The 20,644-nt window shown below is 47.2% G+C and overlaps 2 protein-coding genes across 2 annotated transcripts in view; both read left to right on the top strand.

The window, feature by feature from the left end:
- The window catches only part of BCAS4 (breast carcinoma amplified sequence 4), a 1,047,728-nt gene that overhangs the window by 218,970 nt on the left and 808,114 nt on the right, over window positions 1-20,644 (top strand). The window lies entirely within an intron of this gene.
- The window catches only part of PTPN1 (protein tyrosine phosphatase non-receptor type 1), a 171,031-nt gene that overhangs the window by 124,868 nt on the left and 25,519 nt on the right, over window positions 1-20,644 (top strand). Inside the window, exon 3 of the mRNA XM_082272203.1 lies at window positions 18,443-18,543. Coding sequence (XP_082128329.1) covers window positions 18,443-18,543 — 101 coding nt within the window. The remainder of the gene's footprint in view (window positions 1-18,442; window positions 18,544-20,644) is intronic.

Raw genomic sequence — 20,644 nt, 5'->3', positions numbered from 1 at the left:
CTCTCTCTTTCTCTCTCTCTCTCTCTTTCTCTCTCTTTCTCTCTCTTTCTCTCTCTCTCTTTCTCTCTCTCTCTCTCTCTCTCTCTCTCTCTCTCTCTCTCTCTCTCTCTCTCTCTCTCTCTCTCTCTCTCTCTCTCTATATATATATATATATATATATATATATATATATATATATATATATATTAGCAGAGACCCTAGAGAATAAAATGGCAGTCATTGCAATATTTTATGTCACACTGTATTTGCGCAGTGGTCTTTCAAATGCAGTTTATACACTTTAATAAATTAGAAAAGAACAAAATAGCAAAGTTAGCCCAATTTTTTTTTATATCATGTGAAAGATGATGTTACACCGAGTAAATAGATACCTAACATGTCACTCTTTAAAATTGCGCACACTCATGGAATGGCGACAAACTTTGGTACTTAAAAATCTTCATAGGCAGCGCTTTAAACATTTTTAACGGTTACCAGTTTAGAGTTACAGAGGAAGTCTTGTGCTAGAATTATCGTGAGCGTGACTTGCGTATGCGTTTGCTTCTGTGCGCAAGCATGGAGGGATGGGGCGATTTAAATATATCTTTTTTTTCTTATATATTTTAGTTATATATTTCTTTTTTTACACTGTCCCTATACATTTTTTTCACTTTTATTGCTGTGAAAAGGAATGTAAACATCCCTTGCGACAGTAATAGGCAGTGACAGGTACTCTTTGTGGAGGGATCGGGGGTCTATAAGACCCCAAACCCCTCCACTGCACTTGAAAGCATTCAAAACCTCAAGATCGACGTTTTTGAATACTTTTGATTTTTTAAAACTGGTGTTGTTGGCTCCCGAGTAAACCAGAAGTGATATCATGACGTCGCTTTCGGGTTACTACATCCGAGACCCAGTGGGACGGGAGAGCTTCCGCTGTTTGTAATGACACCTGCTTAGCCGCATTACAAGAAAGCCAACCATCAGCTCTAAAAGATGATACCAGGGCGATGCTTGCAGCTGCATATCACTCCGGTACAACCTGTTGAAGCCAAATGAGATACCAGATGCGGGATTTGGCGGCAAGTGGTTAACGGTGGAAGGTATTTCCCTGCAGAAAGCACACTTTTGCTAGTCAATGTCCCTTAGGGATTGATTTGCTAAACTGTAGAGTGCAAAATCAGCTGAACTCGCACAATTTCAAACCAACATTTTAGTCCGACTTCGGGGGGAATTTGAGAGACATCTGTTCATGGAAATTAGGGATCGATCGATTATTGGCAAAGCCGATATATCGAGGGCCAATATGCACTTTCCCCAATATTGCCGATATTTCGGAAAGTGCTTGTACCGGAGTTATGCCTGCAGCTAGAGGCATCACCCCGGTTCCGTCGTCCATAGCCGGCGGTGGCCGATATTATCGATATTTCCAAAAGTGCTTGTACCGGAGTGATGCCTGCAGCTAGAGGCATCACCCCGGTACCGGTGTCCATACCTGACGGTCGGCTGTCTTGTAATGACAACCGATACGGCTGAGAAGCCGCTCGGCTGTCATTACAAGGAGCAGAAGGGGACGTCCCCCCCTTCCCTCAGCCTTCCGCGGCTCTCCCGGGTCTCCCGTCCCACCGGGAGACCCGGGCAACCAGCCTGCATGGCCTCCGACCCGATCAAAGCCGTATTTGGCTCTGATCGGGTCTCCGTGCAAAAACCCGAAAATTATGTCATGACATCACTTCCGGGTACTCGGCGCCAGATTTAAAAAAATGACAGCATTCAAAACAGCCAAACTTGGCGTTTTGAATGCTTTTAAGTACAGAGGAGGGGTTTGGGGTCTTTTAGACCCCCAGATCCCTCCACAAGAGTACCTGTCAAGTTATATAAAATACGTTTTTTTTTTTTTTAAATGTACAAAAATATCGGCCCATATCGGTCGATACCGAATACACGATGACCAAAATATCGATATCGGCAATGAAAAAAAAAATATATTGGTCGATCACCAATGGAAATCACCCCCGAAGTCGCCAGAAGAAGTGCAGGAACTACTTTTGAGAATCGGTGCTGCGTTGCACCGATTTGGACAGTGCCATTGCCGGCAATCGGCAATAGACATGCGATTGGTCATGTCAAATCGGCCTGATGAGAACGGAGGCTTATTGTCAAAGTTTAATCGAACAAGCTGAAGTTAGAAGCTGATTGACTACCATGCGCAGCTACACCTGATTCTGTACTCTCCGGTTTTAGTAAATCAACCCCTTGGTGTCCTGTAAAGCTCACGTGGGGGAGCTTCCTCCCCCCACTACACTTTAACCTTAGCCCCCTTGCTAACTTATCACTGGGTTCAATGGGTAAATCCATGGTCATATAACTTGCCAGGTCTCCAGTCTTTTTCTATCTTGTGGTGGAGTCCTTTTGGGCTCCACAAGACTGCAGCTGTGTGATGACCTCTTGACGAGGGGGTGGCAAAAAAAAACCCAGGCAGCGGGCCTGGAATACAGCGCTGGATCGCTGGTCTTCACTCCTGGGAGAGGCCCTATGGTGGATCGTATGACGGTGGAATTAGGTGAGTAATAAAAGGTGTTGGATGAGGTTTTTTTCTCAATTATGAATGGGTGCGAGAGAAGTAAATGTGGACAGTTATAGGGTAGGGTTTAACTTTTGCCTGGATATGTTCTTTAAAGCCATTCCAAAAATGGGTTAATTGAGCCCTTCTTAACCAGGCCCTAGGATGGCTGTAGAGGTTTTTATGGTTTCTTGAGCAGTGGAGGAGTGATCTCCCTAACGATGGCCCTGCATCATTCCAGCACTGCACTAATGACATGTCAGCAGTGTGACACAAGTTAGTATTTGCATATCGCTTGGTACAGCCGTTCCATCACATGACAGCACTTGACCCTGTGAATGATCTACATCTGAATTGTAGGTGGTGGGGAAGGTCATGTGGGCACCCGACCCAGAAGTACTAGATGTATAATGAGGAGCATAGTGAGAGTAGGTGCAGATGCCCACTCTGCAAGTGTAGGTGCATGTACACTATGGTACCCCCTCTGCAAGTGTATTTGCATGTACCCTATGGTACTCACTCTTCAAGAGTAGGTGCATGCACCCTATGGTACCCGTGACGGGAATCACTTTGGTTGGGGGGCCCGTGGAACCCAGCTTACCTTAGAGAGGTGCATGTACCCTATGCAAGTGTAGGTGCACTATGCAAGTGTAGGTGCATGTATCCTATGGCACCCACAATGCAAGAGTAGGTGCAGCCACCCTATGGTACCCACTATGCAAGTGTAGGTGCATGTATCCTATGGTACCTACCCACTATGCAAGAGTAGATGCAGGGACCCTATTGCACCCACTATGCAAGAGTAGGTGCAGGCACCCTATTGTACCCACTATGCAAGAGTAGGTGCATGTACACTATGGTACCCACTCTGTAAGACTAGGTGCAGGCCCCCTGTGGTAACCACTATGCAAGTGTAGGTGCATGTACCCTATGGTACCCACTATGCAAGAGTAGGTGCAGGCACCCCATGGTACCCACTATGCAAGAGTAGGTGCAGGCACCCTATGGTACCCACACTGCAAGAGTAGGTGCAGGCACCCTATGGTACCCACTATGCAAGAGTAGGTGCAGGCACCCTATGGTACCCACACTGCAAGAGTAGGTGCATATACACTATGGTACCCACTCTGTAAGACTAGGTGCAGGCACCCTATGGTACCCACTATGCAAGAGTAGGTGCAGGCACCCCATGGTACCCACTATGCAAGAGTAGGTGCATGTACCCTATGGTACCCACACTGCAAGAGTAGCTGCAGGCACCCTATGGTACCCACTATACAAGTGTAGGTACCCTATGGTATCCAATCTGCAAGAGTAAGTGGCGGGAGCCTATGGTCGCCCTCTGTAGCCTCTGTGTCACATTGTTTTGTTATTACAGAATCTTTAATATGAATTTTGTGTAGTGATGTCCAGCCTGATTCCATTGGGCTTCTCACATGCTGCGTGGGTGCTGTTTAGTGTCTTTTCTCTGTGCTTCTTGTATCACCAATCAGATAAAAATATCTAAAGCAGATCCGGTGTCTTTCTTCAGTATAGGAGATATCTGCTTATACACTCACCATGTGTCTCAGTGCAAACAGGGACAGCAATAAACAGCCTTTCATGCCAACACAACATGCATTGTGCACAAACAGGAAACTGGAGACATTCCGAGATCTCGATGTAAATAGTTTTATAAACGTCTGAGTCCTGTGATGATCTGAAGGCAGCGTGTCCTTGGGTGGGACATCATAGGATCCCAAGGACCAGCAGATGTCTCTTCTCTAACGATCCCAATAACTGTCATGTTACACCACCATTCCGGATCTTGGACTCCAAACATGGAGCCGATGACTTGCGCCATGTGCTGGGATGCACAGTTTTTATCCTAATCGTCACACAATGGAGACAGCATTGCTCTGGCCATCTGGCTTCATGGAAAAGACCGTAAACTGTCACTAACACAGAAAAGTATATGTAAACCTGAATTGCATTTGGTTTGCTCTGTGCACTGCTTAACCACTTGAAGACCACGCTTTTCCTGGCACTTTTTGGTAATTTTTGCTAGAAAATTACTTAGAGCCTCCAAACATTATACATTTTTTTTTTAAGCAGAGAGCCTAGAGCAGCCATTCTCAACCAGGGTTCCTCAAGAGCAACTGGTAGGGGTTCCTTGAGCAATTTGCCTTTCAGATAAGTTCCCACTATTACCATTGATCTTTTTGGCTATCTAAGGGGGTAATTCTTTCCGATGACCACAAGTCTAAGGAGAATTCTTCCCACTGACCATCACACTAATGTAAGGTTGTAAATATAGGTATTTTTTAGCAGGTGTTCCCTAAGACCGGAAAGTTATTTCAAGGGTTCCTCTGTGTTGAAAAGGTTGAGAAAGGCTGTTCTAGAGAATAAAATGGCGGTCGTTGCAATTTTTTGTCACATGGTTTTGCAATTTTTTGCGAAAAAAATATTTTTAACCACTTACAGCCCATTCAGACTGGCACTATCCGACTTCCAGGGGCGACCTGTGAAGTTGCGGACTTCATATAATTGAAGTCAATGCAAGTCGCCTCCAGGTCGCCCCAAAGTAGTACAGGACCCTTTTTCTAAGTCGGAGCGACTTGTGTCGCTCCTATTAGAACAGGTCCTGTGCTAATCAATGGCGAGCGAGCGACCGCGACTTGTCAGGCGACTTGGTGAATGGACCCTTAACCACTTAAGCCCCGGAAGATTTTACCCCCTTCCTGACCAGGGGTTTTTTTGCGATTTTTTTTTTTTACTGCGTGACTTTAACGGACAATTGCGCGGTCATGCGACTCTGTACCTAAACAAATTTGTCGTCCTTTTTTCCCACAAACAGAGCTTTCTTTTGGCGGTATTTGATCACCTGTGCGATTTTTTGATCATGCGCTATAAACAAAAAAAAGAGCGTCAATTTTGCAAAAATAACTATTTTTCACATTTTTTATATGAAATTCCCCAAAAAAATGTAAAAATCAAAATTTATTTTACGTCCTCCGACAGTCGCCGCCACCTCTAAGTCATCACTGTTGGGTATTGACTTCCTATCCGCAGGAATAGCTAGGCATATAGATTTAGTCCAAAGACAAAAGGCATTAGCATAATTAGCATATACACACTCATGGGGGCTGTCCCATCTGGTCAATACCCCCCTGCAGTGATCACTCCCATCTCAGTTTTAATCTGCCTAGCGTCAGGAATAGTCAGGCTTACCTTGTGCTGGGGCTTCAGTCTCAGCCTTCCTAATCTTTTATTTGATTTTCTCTGAAAATGTCAGTTTTTTCTCTTACTTTACTAGCTGTTTATTTTGTCAGCTTCTAGTGTTAGTCTTCTCTTCGGATGAAGATGGATCATGCGGTTCTGGGATTCGGACTGACCGCCCTGGTTCTCCAGAGCAGAAGGGTCAGATGGACCCCCAGCCCGCCATCGAGCATTCAGCTATGGTTCGCCCTGGCATTACGAACGACCCATCCGTGTTCGCTACATCCGTGAGGTGGCTACCTCACAGGACTCGTCTGCGGTGCTGCAGCGTCATGTCCCTGGCTCACGGCACTCCCTGTCAGATGAGGACAGAGGTTTTCCGTGCATAGAGGCTCCCCACGCCATCTGGTACAGGTAAGTACTTCTGTGTGGGGCCTCTGTCTGGGGTGGCAGTCTGTGTTGCTGTGTGTCCCCCATGTCTGTGCCTGTGTGACTCCCTGTGCGATCCCTGTGGGGATCGCTTGTGCAGATACTGTGTGTTCCCGGGGGTCCCTGTCCCTGTGTCACTTAGGTGCATTGTTGGGGGTGCAGACGTTTCTGATGGTGCGGCGACCGCAGCTGCGAATTTTCCCGCGGTCCGCCATCTTTACTATGGGCTTACATGTGTAGCTCCTCTGGGGCGATCCTGCATGTTATTTTGGCGCCATTCGCCGCCATTTTGTGGGCGGTGGAACGATTGGTCCGGCCGCATGTCGGCGGCCATTTTGGCGTAGCCTCCAATGCATCCCTATGGGGCAGCCATTTTCCCAGGGTCTGGCATATGGTCCAGCCTACTCCAGCAGCGCATCCTTTCCATCAGCAGCAGGACATCGGTAGCAACGCTCTGCGAGCTCTGCAGGTTATCACTCTCAGTTTCCCTCTGTGCTATCGCTTCTAGCTGTTTCTTTTCCCCTTTGGGGGTCTTTTATCACTGTTGCAGTAGCGGTGGGCTGCGCACACCGCAGCGTTTTCTTAAAGGGGACAGTACTTTGTATTGCACTGTAGTTTGTTCTGATAACTTGAGCAATGGATTCTCAGGAAAGCAAGTTTCCTCCAGCTTTAGTGGGGTGCCCCAGTTCTCCTGTGGCCCCGCTGTGACCTGATCTGCCTGCTGTGGTGGTGACTTTAGTAGCAAATATGGAAATGCTGATGTCTGTACGCGCTGCGAGAAAGAGGCCCAGGTTGTCTCTCTCTTCTGCTCAGATGGGGATATGGCTGCTGCTGCGAGCGTGCCCTTTTCAGGGTCCCGCTCATCCTTGGACCCCCCGGGGTCTGAGGGGGAGGCTGAGATGGAAGGGGTTGATACCTCCTCCCCGGGCTCGCCTGAAGAACGGGCGACCATGGATGAGCTGATTGTGTCTGTAAAGGACACCTTACATTTAAAGGATGAGCCCTGTCCTTCGGGCGTTGTGTCTTCATTTGGGACGCACAGGACCCGCAAGTCTGCGCAGGTTTTCCCCTGCCCAGCGGAATCCCATTGCACTGTTAATGAAACGTGGCGCACGTTGAAACGTCCATTCCTGGTACCTAGTCGGTTCAAATTGCTTTATCTTTTTGCGCCGGCTACGGAATCACGATGGTGTGTGCCTCCACAGATAGATCACACTGTGGCCGTGTTGAACAAGGCTACCTTGGTTCCTACTGAGGATACCCCGGTTTTCCGGGATCCCACGGACCGGCGGTTGGAGTCTCTAGCCCGCCATTCCTATACGGTGGCGGGTTCGTTGCTCAAACCCGTTTTTGCGTCCGTTCTGGTGGCTCAGGCGGTGGCTGATTGGACTAAGATGCTTAGGAGCAATCTCGTGTCTGATGGTGTTCCACCTGCCCGGCTGGAAATGGTGGATCAGATCCACCAAGGAGTCATGTACTTGTGTGATGAATGAGGCCCCCTGAATGGTGGCTCGCCTCTCTAGTGTCGCGGTGCTTAACCGGCGACTGATATGGCTGAAGAGCTGGTCGGCCGACCAGTCCTCAAGGAAAACTGTTGCTGATTTTCCCTATGCTGGCTCTCGCCTTTTTGGCGAGGCGTTGGACACCCTGGTGAAAGGCGTCACGGGGGGGCAAGAGCACTATGCTGCCCCAGAACCCGAAGAACATGTCTTTTCGAGGCAAGCGGGGTTCTGCGCCTAGATCCAATCAGAGGTCTTTTCGTGCCTTTCGGAACCAATCCAAGGGCAAGCCCTTCAAGGCCCAGGGCAACCAGGAGAAGCCCTGGGCGGGTAAGCAGAAGTCCGGCAATGCCGGCTCGGCGGGTCAATCCGCCTCTGCCTGAAGGGGCGCCCTCACCCATTTCAGGAGTGGGGGGACGTTGGCGCGGTTTCCTCCAACCTTGGCTGCTCCGGATATCGGACAGGTGGGTTCAGGAAATCGTTCGATCAGGTTACAAGATCGAAATCCTTTCCCGGCCGGCGGACAGATTCTTTCCCTCCAATCTTCCTCTGCTTCCGGGGCGTCTGCAGGACTTGCATCAAGCGGTGCAGGACCTGCTTGCTCAGGGAGTGATTGTCCCGGTGCCTCATCGGGACAGGTTTCGGGGTTTTATTCGAATCTGTTCGCTGTGCCCAGGAAGGAGGGCAAAGTGCGTCCTATTCTGGACCTGAAAGCGCTGAACCGCTTCGTGCGTGTTCGGAAGTTTCGAATGGAGTCTCTCCGTTCGGTGGTGGCCTCCTTGAGTCCAGGAGAATTCCTGGCTTCGATAGATCTGAAGGATGCGTACCTGCACATCCCCGCTTTTCAAGGGTCATCAGCGGTACCTTCGGTTTGCTATCGCAGAGGACCACTACCAGTTTGTGGCGTTACCTTTCGGTCTCGCTTTGGCACCAAGGGTGTTTACCAGAGTGTTGGCACCGGTTCTGGGCCTGCTGAGGGCCCAGGGCATTGCGGTCCTGGGTCACCGGGACGATCTGCTTCTGAGATCACGTGCCAGCCAGGGCCTTGTGCGCGATCTGTCCATCACGGTACAGACGCTCCAGGAGTTCGGATGGACCATCAACATTCGAAAATCGGCGTTGTCTCCATCGCTTCGCGAATGGTTCTGGACTCTGCTCAGGCAAAGGTGTTCTTGCTGGAGGACGAGCTCCGGACTTTGCGGGACGAGCTCAGGTCCCTCAGGGACAACCCGTCCTCATCACTCAGGACCTGTATGCGGGGCCTGGGGTTGATGGTTTCGGCCTTCGAGGCGTTACCCTTTGCTCAGTTCCACACGCGGGCTCTCCAGACAGAGTTCCTGGGCAGGTGGGACAGACTGCCTCAGTCCTTGGGTCTGGATGTCTCCTTGAGTCATCAGATCAGATTGGATCTTCTGTGGTGGCTCCAGTCCCCGTCAGTGGCGGAAGGCAAGTCCTTCCGTCCGTTGGTGTGGACGGTGGTTACCACGGACACCAGCCTATTAGGCTGGGGTGGAGTCCTGGGCAACCTGTCTGCCCAGGGCACTTGGTCGGAGGAGGAATCCTCCCTCCCGATAAATGCGCTGGAGTTACGAGCGTTCGAACTCTGTCTCTTCCAGTGGTCGGACCGTCTTCGGGGCCTGCCTGTCCGCGTACAGACGGACAATGCTACCGCAGTGGCTTACATCAACCACCAGGGGGGCACCAAGAGTGCTCGAGCGACCCGGGAGGTGACCGACATTCTGTCTTATGGGACTTGAACTTGGTTCTGTCCGTGTTACAGCGTGTTCCCTTTGTTAACATCAGGGAGATATCGTTGCCTCTGCTGTCGAAAAAGGTTGCTTTTCTGGTGGCGATCACTTCGGCTCGCAGGGTGTCGGAGCTGGCGGCATTGTCTTGCCGCTCCCCTTACTTGATATTTCACAAGGATAAGGTGGTTTTGCGACCACCCCCATCCTTTCTTCCCAAGGTGATCTCTGAGTTACACCTTAATGAGGACATTGTCCTGCCTTCGCTTTGTACGAAGCCTAAGCATCCTAAGGAGGTTGCTCTGCATTCCTTGGATGTTGTCAGGGCGATCAGGGTTTACCTGTCGCATACGGAATCCTTTCGGAAGACTGATTCCCTATTTGTCCTTCCTGAGGGATCTCGGAAGGGCATGGCTGCGTCTGCAGCAACTATTGCCTAATGGATCTGACAGACCATTGAGCAGGCGTATGCCTTGAAGGAAGGGGTTCCGCCCTTCCCTGTTACAGCGCACTCTACCAGGTTTTTGAGTGCGTCCCGGGCCTATTGGCATCGGGCCTCAATGGCCCAGGTGTGCAAGGCTGCGACTTGGTCGTCGGTGCACACTTTTCCAAATTCTACATAGTAGATGTTCTGGCATCAGCTGATGCTTCTTTTGGCCGCACAGTTCTCAGTGCGGCAGTGCCATGATGGACCCTTGGATTTTTTTCTGGGTCCCTGGCTGTTGGCATTTGCTTTCCTAGGCTGTTGCTCCTGTTGAGCAGTGTTTTTTTCTGTTGCCCAGTTGGTTCTCTTACAGTGCATGTAAGATTCCCTTCTCTGATGTGGGTACTGCGTTGCCTTTTCTACGGCTGCGTCTCCCACCCCTCATGTCTATACTGCTTTGGGACATCCCAACAGTGATGACTTAGAGGTGGCGGCGACTGTCGGAGGACGTAAGAGAAAACTGAATTTTTGTAAAATCTTACCTGTAAAATTCCTTTCTCTGAGTCCTCCGACAGTCGCCTCCCCCGCCCATCTTTTGGGGTTCTTATTACCTACTGCTATGCTACCAAACTGAGTTGGGAGTGATCACTGCAGGGGGGTATTGACCAGATGGGACAGCCCCCATGGGTGTGTATATGCTAATTATGCTAATGCCTTTTGTCTTTGGACTAAGTCTATATGCCTAGCTATTCCTGCGGATAGGAAGTCAGTACCCAACAGTGATGACTTAGAGGTGGCGGCGACTGTCGGAGGACTCAGAGAAAGAAATTTTACAGGTAAGATTTTACAAAAATTCAGTTTTTTTAACATTTTCGGCCAATTTGTTTTATGCTACATATGTTTGGTAAAAAAAAATCGCAAAAAGCGTATTTTGATTGGTTTGCACAAAAGTTATTGCGTTTACTAACAAAGGGAAAGATTTTTGTAATTTTTGGTGTTTTCTTTTTTAACGAGTAATGGCGGCGATCTGCTATTTTTTTTTTTTGCGGGACTGCGACATTGCGGTGGACAGATCGGACCCTTGACTGACATTTTTGACACTTTTGGGGTTACCAATGACATTACTGCAGTAATCAGTGCTATACATATGCACTGTTACTGTAAAAATGACACTGGCAGTGAAGGGGTTAACTGTATTGGAGAGGGAGGGGTTAAGTGTGTCCTAGGGGCGTGTTACTAACTGTGATTGGACATGGCTACTAGTGTAAAAACAGAGATCAATGGTCCTATATAGTAGAACCATTTTTAGACAGGGGAGAATGACAGGCGGCTTGTTTACATTAGCCGCCTACCTTTCTCCCTTCCCGGGTCCGCCGGTCACTCGCACTGACTTGTTAGGGAACGAGCCGGGGCGGGCGCGCGCTCGCCCGCTATTGGCTCACAAGCGAGTGACAGGCTAGTGACATACCGGTACGTCACTTTGCCTGGCCGGGGCTGACCGCCGCAGTATATGTACTTGCGGCGGTCGGCAAGTAGTTAAGGACCGAGCCCATTTTTGACACATGTTGTTTTAAAGTTAAAATCAGTATTTTTTTGCTAGAAAATTACTTAGAACCCCAAACATTATATATATATATATATATATATATATATATATATATATATATATATATATATATATATTTTTTTTTTTTCTTTAGCAAAGACTCTGGAGAATAAAATGGTGGTCATTGCAATATTTTTTTGTCACGCGTATTTGCGCAGCGGTCTTTTAAATGCTATTTTGTCGGGAAAATTACATTTCACTGCATTTAAAAAAAATTAAACAGTAAAGTTAACCCATTTTTTTTTTTTTTTTGTATATAGTGAAAGATGATGTCACGCTGAGTAAACAGACACCCAAAATGTTACGGTTGCGCACTCCCACGAAATGCCGACAAACTACGGTCAATAAAAATCTCCATAGGCGACGCTTTAAACATTTTTAACGGTTACCAGTTACCAGTAGAGTCACGTGTGGTTTGAACAGCGATTTCATTTGTGGGCACGACTTCCGTTTACATTTTCTTTCGTGCGTGAGCTCACGGTGACGGGGGCGGTTAAAAAATGTTTTTTTCCTATTTATTTTATTTATTTTACATTTTAGCACAGGTTTTTTTTTTTTTTTAAATCTGATCGCTTTTATTGCTGTCACAAGCAATGTATACATCCCTTGTGACAGTAATAGGCAGTGACAGGTACTCTTTATGGAGGCATCTGGGGTCTAAAAGACCCCAAACCCCTCCACTGGACTTCAATGTATTCAAAATGCCGAAAACTGCATTTTTGAATGATGTCATTCTTTAGCACCTGAGTAACCCGGATGTGACGTCATATACGCCGCCTCTGGGTTATGTTATCGGAGACCCGATCAAAGCCGCATCCTGCTTTGATCGGGACTCCAACCAGCCGGCAGATGCGCCGGCTGGTTGCTCAGGTCTCCAGGTGGGACCCGGGCAGAGTCGCAGAAGGGGGGGGGGGCGTCCCCTCCCGCTCACTGGGGTAACTATCTAGCAGATCCCGAGCCGCATCGGTCGTTACCGCCTAAAAGCCGACCGCCAGGTCTAAAACATGGTACCGGGATGATGCCTCTAGCTGCAGGCATCACCACTGTACAACCACTTATTGCAGCCGATGTACAGCTACGGCGATTTGCGGTAAGTGGTTAATGAATTAAAAAAAAAAAAACACAATAGTTACCCCATTTTTTTGGTATAATATGAAATTACGCCAAGTACACAGTTACCTAACGTATCACGCTATAAAATTGCACACACTCGTGGAATGGAGACAAACTACGGTACTTAGAAATCTCCACAGGCGAGGTTATAAACACCTTTACAGGTTACCTGTTTAGAGTTACAGAGGAGGTCTAGCGCTAGAATAATTGTTCTCGCTCCAATGGTGCGAACACTGTTTACATACGTGTGCGAGACTTGCGTATGTGTTTCCTTCTGAGCCTTCCTAAACCTTTAAAAGCAAAAAAAAAAACTTGCTTACTTCCACCCTGGACTGGAAGTGACATCATGACATCGCTTTGGTCCTCCAAGGCCATAGAGGTGATCAAAGGGGATCTACTCTTTGATCGCCTATGGGAGCAGCTTGCGGTACTGTTGGATTGTTTCTTGGGCCAACCGGCGGAAATGGTAAGCATGAGAGGCACTGGGCGGGAGCGGGGGACATCCCTTCCCGCCACTTCTGAAAGTGTTTCAGCGACTCACGAGACGCTCAGAACGCTTCAAGAGAGAGCCGGCCGACGGATGCAAAAAAAACGGTACCGGGGTTATGGCTGAGTTTCAACGTAACTCGCAAACTGCAACGTATTGTGGTCAGCAAGTGGGTTAATACACAGTTATGTTCACTAAATAAATCTCTGTTTTCATCCTTTGTTGCATCTGAATGTTGCTGATCTTCCGAACTCCTGCAGTCTTTTTGCAGCCACTTCCATGCACTTTAGCAATGGCTGCATGGCATTTCTGGGGGGAGGGGAGGTTTCCTGATGGTGACAACAGTGGACCATGTCTGCGTTTATGCGTGTTGAAATGTCCACTTGACTCAACCAGAAGCCTATGTGACAGGGTGACAACACCCTATAGCTGGAAGCCACAAACAAAAGATTTCCTAGCACACTTATGGCACTTTTCCACTGCAAGTACCGGCTCGGTTCCACTCGGCACTGCTTGGCCCAGCTCAGCTCAGTTTGCTTTTGCACTGCGTGGTACGAGTCGGCACCTTTCAGCACTGTATAGGCTCTACTCGGCTTGGTTTGCTTTTCCACTGTTGTAGTACTTAGTAGTAAGTGGGTGGGATTACAACGATTCTCTGACCAATCAGTGGCTAGTAATGACAAACAATCAATGCTGCATGCAGAGGATTGTGGGATATGGTATCGGTACGGCCTGCTTGGAACCCCAACCGAGGTGGTACTGTTTAAGCGAGCCGTACCGAGCCGTACCATGTGGTGGAAAAGCGACGCCGTACCGAACCGTTCTAACACGTACCATGCGGTACCATGCAGTGGAAAAGCGCCAAACCGATCCGTACCATGCAGTGGAAAAGCACCATTAGCGACCAGCCTGCAAAACATCTGAATTGGCTCTAACAGTTTATGTTAAAAACAGAGGAATTTATTGCACACATTTGCAAAAAAAACAATGCGTAAGATGCAGAGTTTTCTGAAGCCAGATGGCCAGAGCAATGCTAACTCCATTGTGTGACGATTAGGATAAAAACTGTGCATCCCAGTACATGACGCAAGTCATCGGCTCCATGTTTGGAGTCCAAGATCCGGAGTGGTGGTGTAACCTGACAGAGTTATTGGAGCGTTAGAGAAGAGACATCTGCTGGTCCTTGGGACCTTAGCAGGCTGGTTGGTGAGTTGAGCTGGGAATTTTCTTTTGGTTTATGTTTTGTATGCGTTGCTCTTTCATGTGCTACAAAGGCCAGTTATACAGTGGGTACGGAAAGTATTCAGACCCCCTTAAATTTTTCACTCTTTGTTATATTGCAGCCATTTGCTAAAATCATTTAAGTTCATTCTTCTTCCTCATGAATGTACACATAGCACCCCATACTGACAGAAAAACACAGAATTGTTGACATTGTTGCAGATTTATTAAAAAAGAAAAACTGAAATATCACATGGTCCTAAGTATTCAGACCCTTTGCTGTGACACTCATATATTTAACTCAGGTGCTTTCCATTTCTTCTGATCATCCTTGAGATGGTTCTACACCTTCATTTGAGTCCAGCTGTGTTTGATTATACTGATTGGACTTGATTAGGAAAGCCACACACCTGTCTATATAAGACCTTCCAGATCACAATGCATGTCAGAGCAAATGAGAATCATGAGGTCAAAGGAACTGCCTGAATAGCTCAGAGACAGAATTGTGGCAAGGCACAGATCTGGCCAAGGTTACAAATCGATTTCTGCTGCACTTAAGGTTCCTAAGAGCACAGTGGCCTCTATAATCCTCAAATGGAAGACGTTTGGGACGACCAGAACCCTTCCTAGAGCTGGCCGTCCGGCCAAACTGAGCTATCGGGGGAGAAGAGCCTTGGTGAGAGAGGTAAAGAAGAACCCAAAGATCACTGTGGCTGAGCTCCAGAGATGCAGTCAGGAGATGGGAGAAAGTTGTAGAAAGTCAACCAACACTGCAGCCCTCCACCAGTCGGGGCTTTATGGCAGAGTGGCCCGAAGGAAGCCTCTCCTCAGTGTAAGACACATGAAAGCCCGCATGGAGTTTGCTAAAAAACACCTGAAGGACTCCAAGATGGTGAGAAATAAGATTATCTGGTCTGATGAGACCAAAATAGAACTTTTTGGCCTTAATTCTAAGCGGTATGTGTGGAGAAAACCAGGCACTGCTCATCACCTGTCCAATACAGTCCCAACAGTGAAGCATGGTGGTGGCAGCATCATGCTGTGGGGGTGTTTTTCAGCTGCAGGGACAGGACGACTGGTTGCAATCGAGGGAAAGATGAATGCGGCCAAGTACAGGGATATCCTGGACAAAAACCTTCTCCAGAGTGCTCTGGACCTCAGACTGGGCCGAAGGTTTACCTTCCAGCAAGACAATGACCCTAAGCACACAGCTAAAATAACGAAGGAGTGGCTTCACAACAACTCCGTGACTGTTCTTGAATGGCCCAGCCAGAGCCCTGACTTAAACCCAATTGAGCATCTCTGGAGAGACCTAAAAATGGCTGTCCACCAACGTTTACCATCCAACCTGACAGAACTGGAGAGGATCTGCAAGGAGGAATGGCAGAGGATCCCCAAATCCAGGTGTGAAAGACTTGTTGCATCTTTCCCAAAAAGACTCCTGGCTGCATTAGATCAAAAGGGGGCTTCTACTAAATACTGAGCAAAGGGTCTGAATACTTAGGACCATGTGATATTTCAGTTTTTCTTTTTTAATAAATCTGCAACAATGTCAACAATTCTGTGTTTTTCTGTCAGTATGGGGTGCTATGTGTACATTCATGAGGAAGAAGAATGAACTTAAATGATTTTAGCAAATGGCTGCAATATAACAAAGAGTGAAAAATTTAAGGGGGTCTGAATACTTTCCGTACCCACTGTAGGTGGGGCATGGGCCGTTTGTTTGTAATTAAGGACAGGGTTGCCTGGAGGGAGCCTACCTCCCCTTAAAGGCACAGGGACGCATGTGACACCCAACAAGAGCACAATGGCAGCATAGGCATCCGGTGCACCCCTGCACCCAATTCATCCCCTTGGGGGCACGCAGTGTGGGGATCGCGGGCGGGCTGTGTACCTAGGACACGGCATGACCCTGATGACGTGGTTATTTTACCCAAGTGATGGCTGTGTCCAATCACAGCCGATCACATGTAAACATGGGAGTGTGAGGAAAGGAGAGCTGGTCAGCAGCATCTCCTCGCAGGGGAGACCTGTACAGGTAATCAGAGGACTGATCATCCTGGCCTTGATTATCAATGCAGCCCTAACAGTGCTCATCAGTGTGGCATATTAGTGCCTCCTAATCAGTGCCACCTCATCAATGCCCATCAGTGCAGCCTATCAGTGCCGCCTCATCAGCGCACATCAGTGAAGGAGAAAAAATATTATTTTCAAAATTTTCTGACAAACTAAGAATGACTTTTTTTCCCCACAAAATTGTTGGTCTTTTTTCATTATTTTTTTCAAAAAACAAAAAATCCCGGTGGTGATTAAACAGGAAATGTACCAGGGGATTGGAGGAAAGCTAATGTGATACCGATATTCAAAAAGGGGCAGAGGCATTTACCGGGAAATTATAGGCAGTCTGACTTTAATAGTATGTAAACTTCTGGAGGGGATGATAAGGGACTATATCGTAGAGTTTGCTAAAGACAACAACATCATCAGCAGTAATCAGCACGGGTTTACAAATGGGCGTTCTTGTCAAACCAATCTCTTAACATTCTACGAGGAGGTGAGCTGTGAGCTAGATAGGGGCAGACCAGTGGACATGGTGTACCTGGATTTCGCTAAGGCGTTTGATACAGTTCCCCACAAGCGCTTAATTTATAAAATAAGGTCTGCAGGTATCGACAGCAAGGTTTGCTCTTTGATACGGAACTGGCAAAAAGGGTGTGTCCAAAGGGTGGTAATAAACAGTGCATACTCAGACTGGTCTGAGGTGGTAAGTGGGGTCCCCCAAAGGCTCAGTCCTGGGACCAACCCTGTTCAATTTATTCATAAACAGTATTGAGGACGGGATCAGTAGTTCGATATCAGTTTTTGCAGATGACACAAAATTGGCCAGGGCAATAACTGCACAGCATGAAGCAGATATCCTACAGAATGACCTGGACAAAATTACAGAGTGGGCAACGACATGGCAAATGAGGTTTAATGTGGAGAAGTGGAAGGTTTTGCACTTGGGGACTAAAAACATAAAAGCACAATACACGTTAGGAGGGGAGCCCTTGGGGGAATCAAAAATGGAGAAAGATCTGGGAGTCCTGGTAGAGGATAGACTTGGCAATAGCATGCAATGTCAAGCGGCAGCTGCCAAAGCCAGCAGAATATTAGCATGCATAAAGAAAGGGATGTATTCCAGAGATAAGACTATAATCCTTCCACTTTATAAAACTCTGGTCCGACCACATCTGGAGTATTCTGTCCAGTTCTGGTCGCCAGTCCTCAGAAGGGATGTGTTGGAGCTGGAGAGAGTCCAGAGAAGGGCAACTAAACTGATTAGGGGATTGGAGGACCTTAACTACGAAGAGCGTCTGCAATCGCTCGATTTATTCTCCCTGGAGAAGAGACATCTGAGGGGGGACATGATAGCAATTTATATATATCTCAATGGTGATCTTGGCATAGAAAAACAGCTATTCAGTTGAAGGGATTGCATGAGGACTTGGGGGCATACAATGCGATTAGAGGAGAAGCGTTTTAACTTCAGGCAACGAGGGGGGTTCTTTACTGTTAGGCCTACAAGATTGTGGAATTCTCTACCACAAGAGGTGGTTTCTGCTGGAAGTATGGTGGCTTTCAAAAGACTCTTAGACTTACATCTCAAGGATCAGAACATTCAGGGCTATGTGAGATGATTACAGCCACACACACCTACACAGGTTGAACTGGATGGACTATTGTCTTTATTCAACCTCACCTACTATGTAACTATGTAACCACCAAAAGAAATCTCTAATTGTGTGGGGGAAAAAAATAACAATTTCATTTGGGTACACTGTTGCATGACCGCGCAATTATCAAAGTGTGACAGCGCAGAGAGCTGAAAATTTTCCTAGGCAGGAAGGGTTTGACAGTGCCGGTATTGAACCAGTAAAAGGGTAAGAGCGGTCCTAAACAAACCCCAAATGTCAGTTTTCTTTACAAATTGGTTAGAGGAATTGGGAGGGGAATCCACTCTTGGACACTTGTCACTTGAGTGTCCCCATTGGAAGATTTCCCCTCACCTCCTCTCCCAGTGACCACTTTAATATGTTTTTACCATCACTTTCTGTCCTAGTGACACTGGTCACCACAACTAATAAATGTTTTCTCACCCATGACAGATTTAATTATGTGTATTATTTATCTCACAGTCGATCACAGCCGGATTAAGCTACACAGAGAAGACAATGATTACATAAACGCCAGTTTGATCAAGATGGAGGAAGCTCAGCGCAGCTATATACTGACACAGGTAGGTAGTACTGCCTATACATTTATAAATGTAATAAAGTGGAACTAAACCCTCCTATCGGTTTCAGCCATGGAAGCTGCCATCTTGGCCTCTGTTTGATCTTCAACTGCCATAATGCTGCAGACGTGATCAGTAATGACACCAACCATTGGCTGGTTTGGCAGTTTGGTTGAAAAAGCACAACTAATGTGACGGGTACATTCCCGGAATGTGACTGTTTTTTTTTTTTTTTTAAACTGTTAAATCAATGGGTTTAGTTTCACTTTAAAGCACAACGTCAGCCAGAAATACCGTACTTCTTTCTGCCTCTAGATGTCCTCAGTCTGATGGTCAACATCATTCAACCTATTTCCACTGAGCCTAGGTCACCCTGGACCAGCCTCCCAGCCAGTGACTGGACAGTGAAAGGAGAAGCAGCACAAAGATGAGCTCTCTATCACTTTGATCTTTCCTCCTATCAGAATATATTTATTGCCAGGACATGAATTGATTGGCTTCATGTGCTGCTTTTTCCTCTCTCGCTCCAGCCTGTACCGTGATTGCATGAGGCTGATAACTGGTCAGATTCAGGTGCTTACATTGCTTGCCTTTAAAAAATATATATTAATGATTATGGAGCTGTATGTTTTCGTATCTGTATACACTATATTACCAAAAGTATTGGGACGCCAGCCTTTACACACACATGAACTTTAATGGCATCCCAGTCTTAGTCTGTAGGGTTCAATATTGAGTTGGCCCACCCTGTGCAGCTATAACCGCTTCAACTCTTCTGGGAAGGCTGTCCACAAGGTTTAGGAGTGTGTCTATGGGAATGTTTGACCATTCTTCCAGAAGTGCATTTGTGAGGTCAGGCAGAGAAGGCCTGGCTCACAGTCTAATTCATCCCAGAGGTGTTCTATCAGTTTGAGGTCAGGACTCTGTGCAGGCCAGTCAAGTTCCTCCACCCCGAACTCACTCATCCATGTCTTCATGGACCTTGCTTTGTGCACTGGTGCGCAGTCATGTTGGAACAGGAAGGGGCTGTCCCCAAACTGTTCCCACAAAGTTGGGGGCATGAAATTGTCCAAAATGTCTTGGTATGCTGACACCTTAAGAAATCCTTTCACTGGAACTAAGGGGCCAAGCCCAACCCCTGAAAAACAACCCCACATCATAATCCCACCTCCTACCAAATTATTTGGACCAGTGCACAAAGCAAGGTCCATAAAGACATGAATGAGCGAGTTTGGGGTGGAGGAACTTGACTGTACTGCACAGAGTCCTGACCTCAATCCAAAAGAACACCTTTGGGATGAATTAGAGCAGAGACTGTGAGCCAGGCCTTTCTCGTCCAACATCAGTGCCTGACCTCACAAATGCGCTTCTGGAAGAATGGTCAAACATTCCCGTAGACACACTCCTAAACCTTGTGGACAGCCTTCCCAGAAGAGATGAAGCTGTTATAGCTGCAAAGGGTTGGCCAACTCAATACTACTTTGCTGCTACTTTGTCGCTTGAAAAAAAAAAAAAAAAATGAATAAACCGCCTCTCCTTCCCCCGCAAAGATGATTCTTATTCCTTATCTCTCTGGTACCTGATGAGTCTGAACTTCCCTGTCTTTCGGACCCACATCTGATTCTGCAGCATCCGATCCTTCATTAAGTGTTAAAGGCCCGCATTCTCCACCACTTGCTGCGGTTCTATATGCTGGCCCCCTATGTGACTCGTACATACAGTAGTGGCCTTAGGGGCTGGCAGGAGACCAGGAATCTAACATAACCTGGAAGTGTCTGACTCTGAAGATGTAGAAAAAGCAGTTCAAACTCCGCAGCCACCGGTGGGGAATGTATTCAGAATCTGATTTCCCACAGGAGAATTCCATAGAATGTTTTTTTAGTTTGTAAAAAAGAAAAAAAAGTTTGATCTTCTCCCTTCCGGAGATGCTGCACGTTTGATCATGTCAGGTTTGCAGAGCATGCTGGGAATTGCAGTTCTTTTAATGAGTCTAAAGTTTTGATGTGATGGAAAATATGAGAGACACTAAAGAGCCATCATCTTTCAAGCTTAAAGTGTAACTAAAGGCAAAAGTATTTTTTTTGCTTTTGGATGTAGTGAAGAG

Source organism: Pelophylax lessonae, assembly GCF_965119305.1.
Source record: "Pelophylax lessonae genome assembly, chromosome: 11".
NCBI classification, from domain to species: Eukaryota; Metazoa; Chordata; class Amphibia; order Anura; family Ranidae; genus Pelophylax; species Pelophylax lessonae.
The sequence above is the reverse complement of the archived record's forward strand: the minus strand, read 5'-3'. Positions and strand labels throughout refer to the sequence as shown.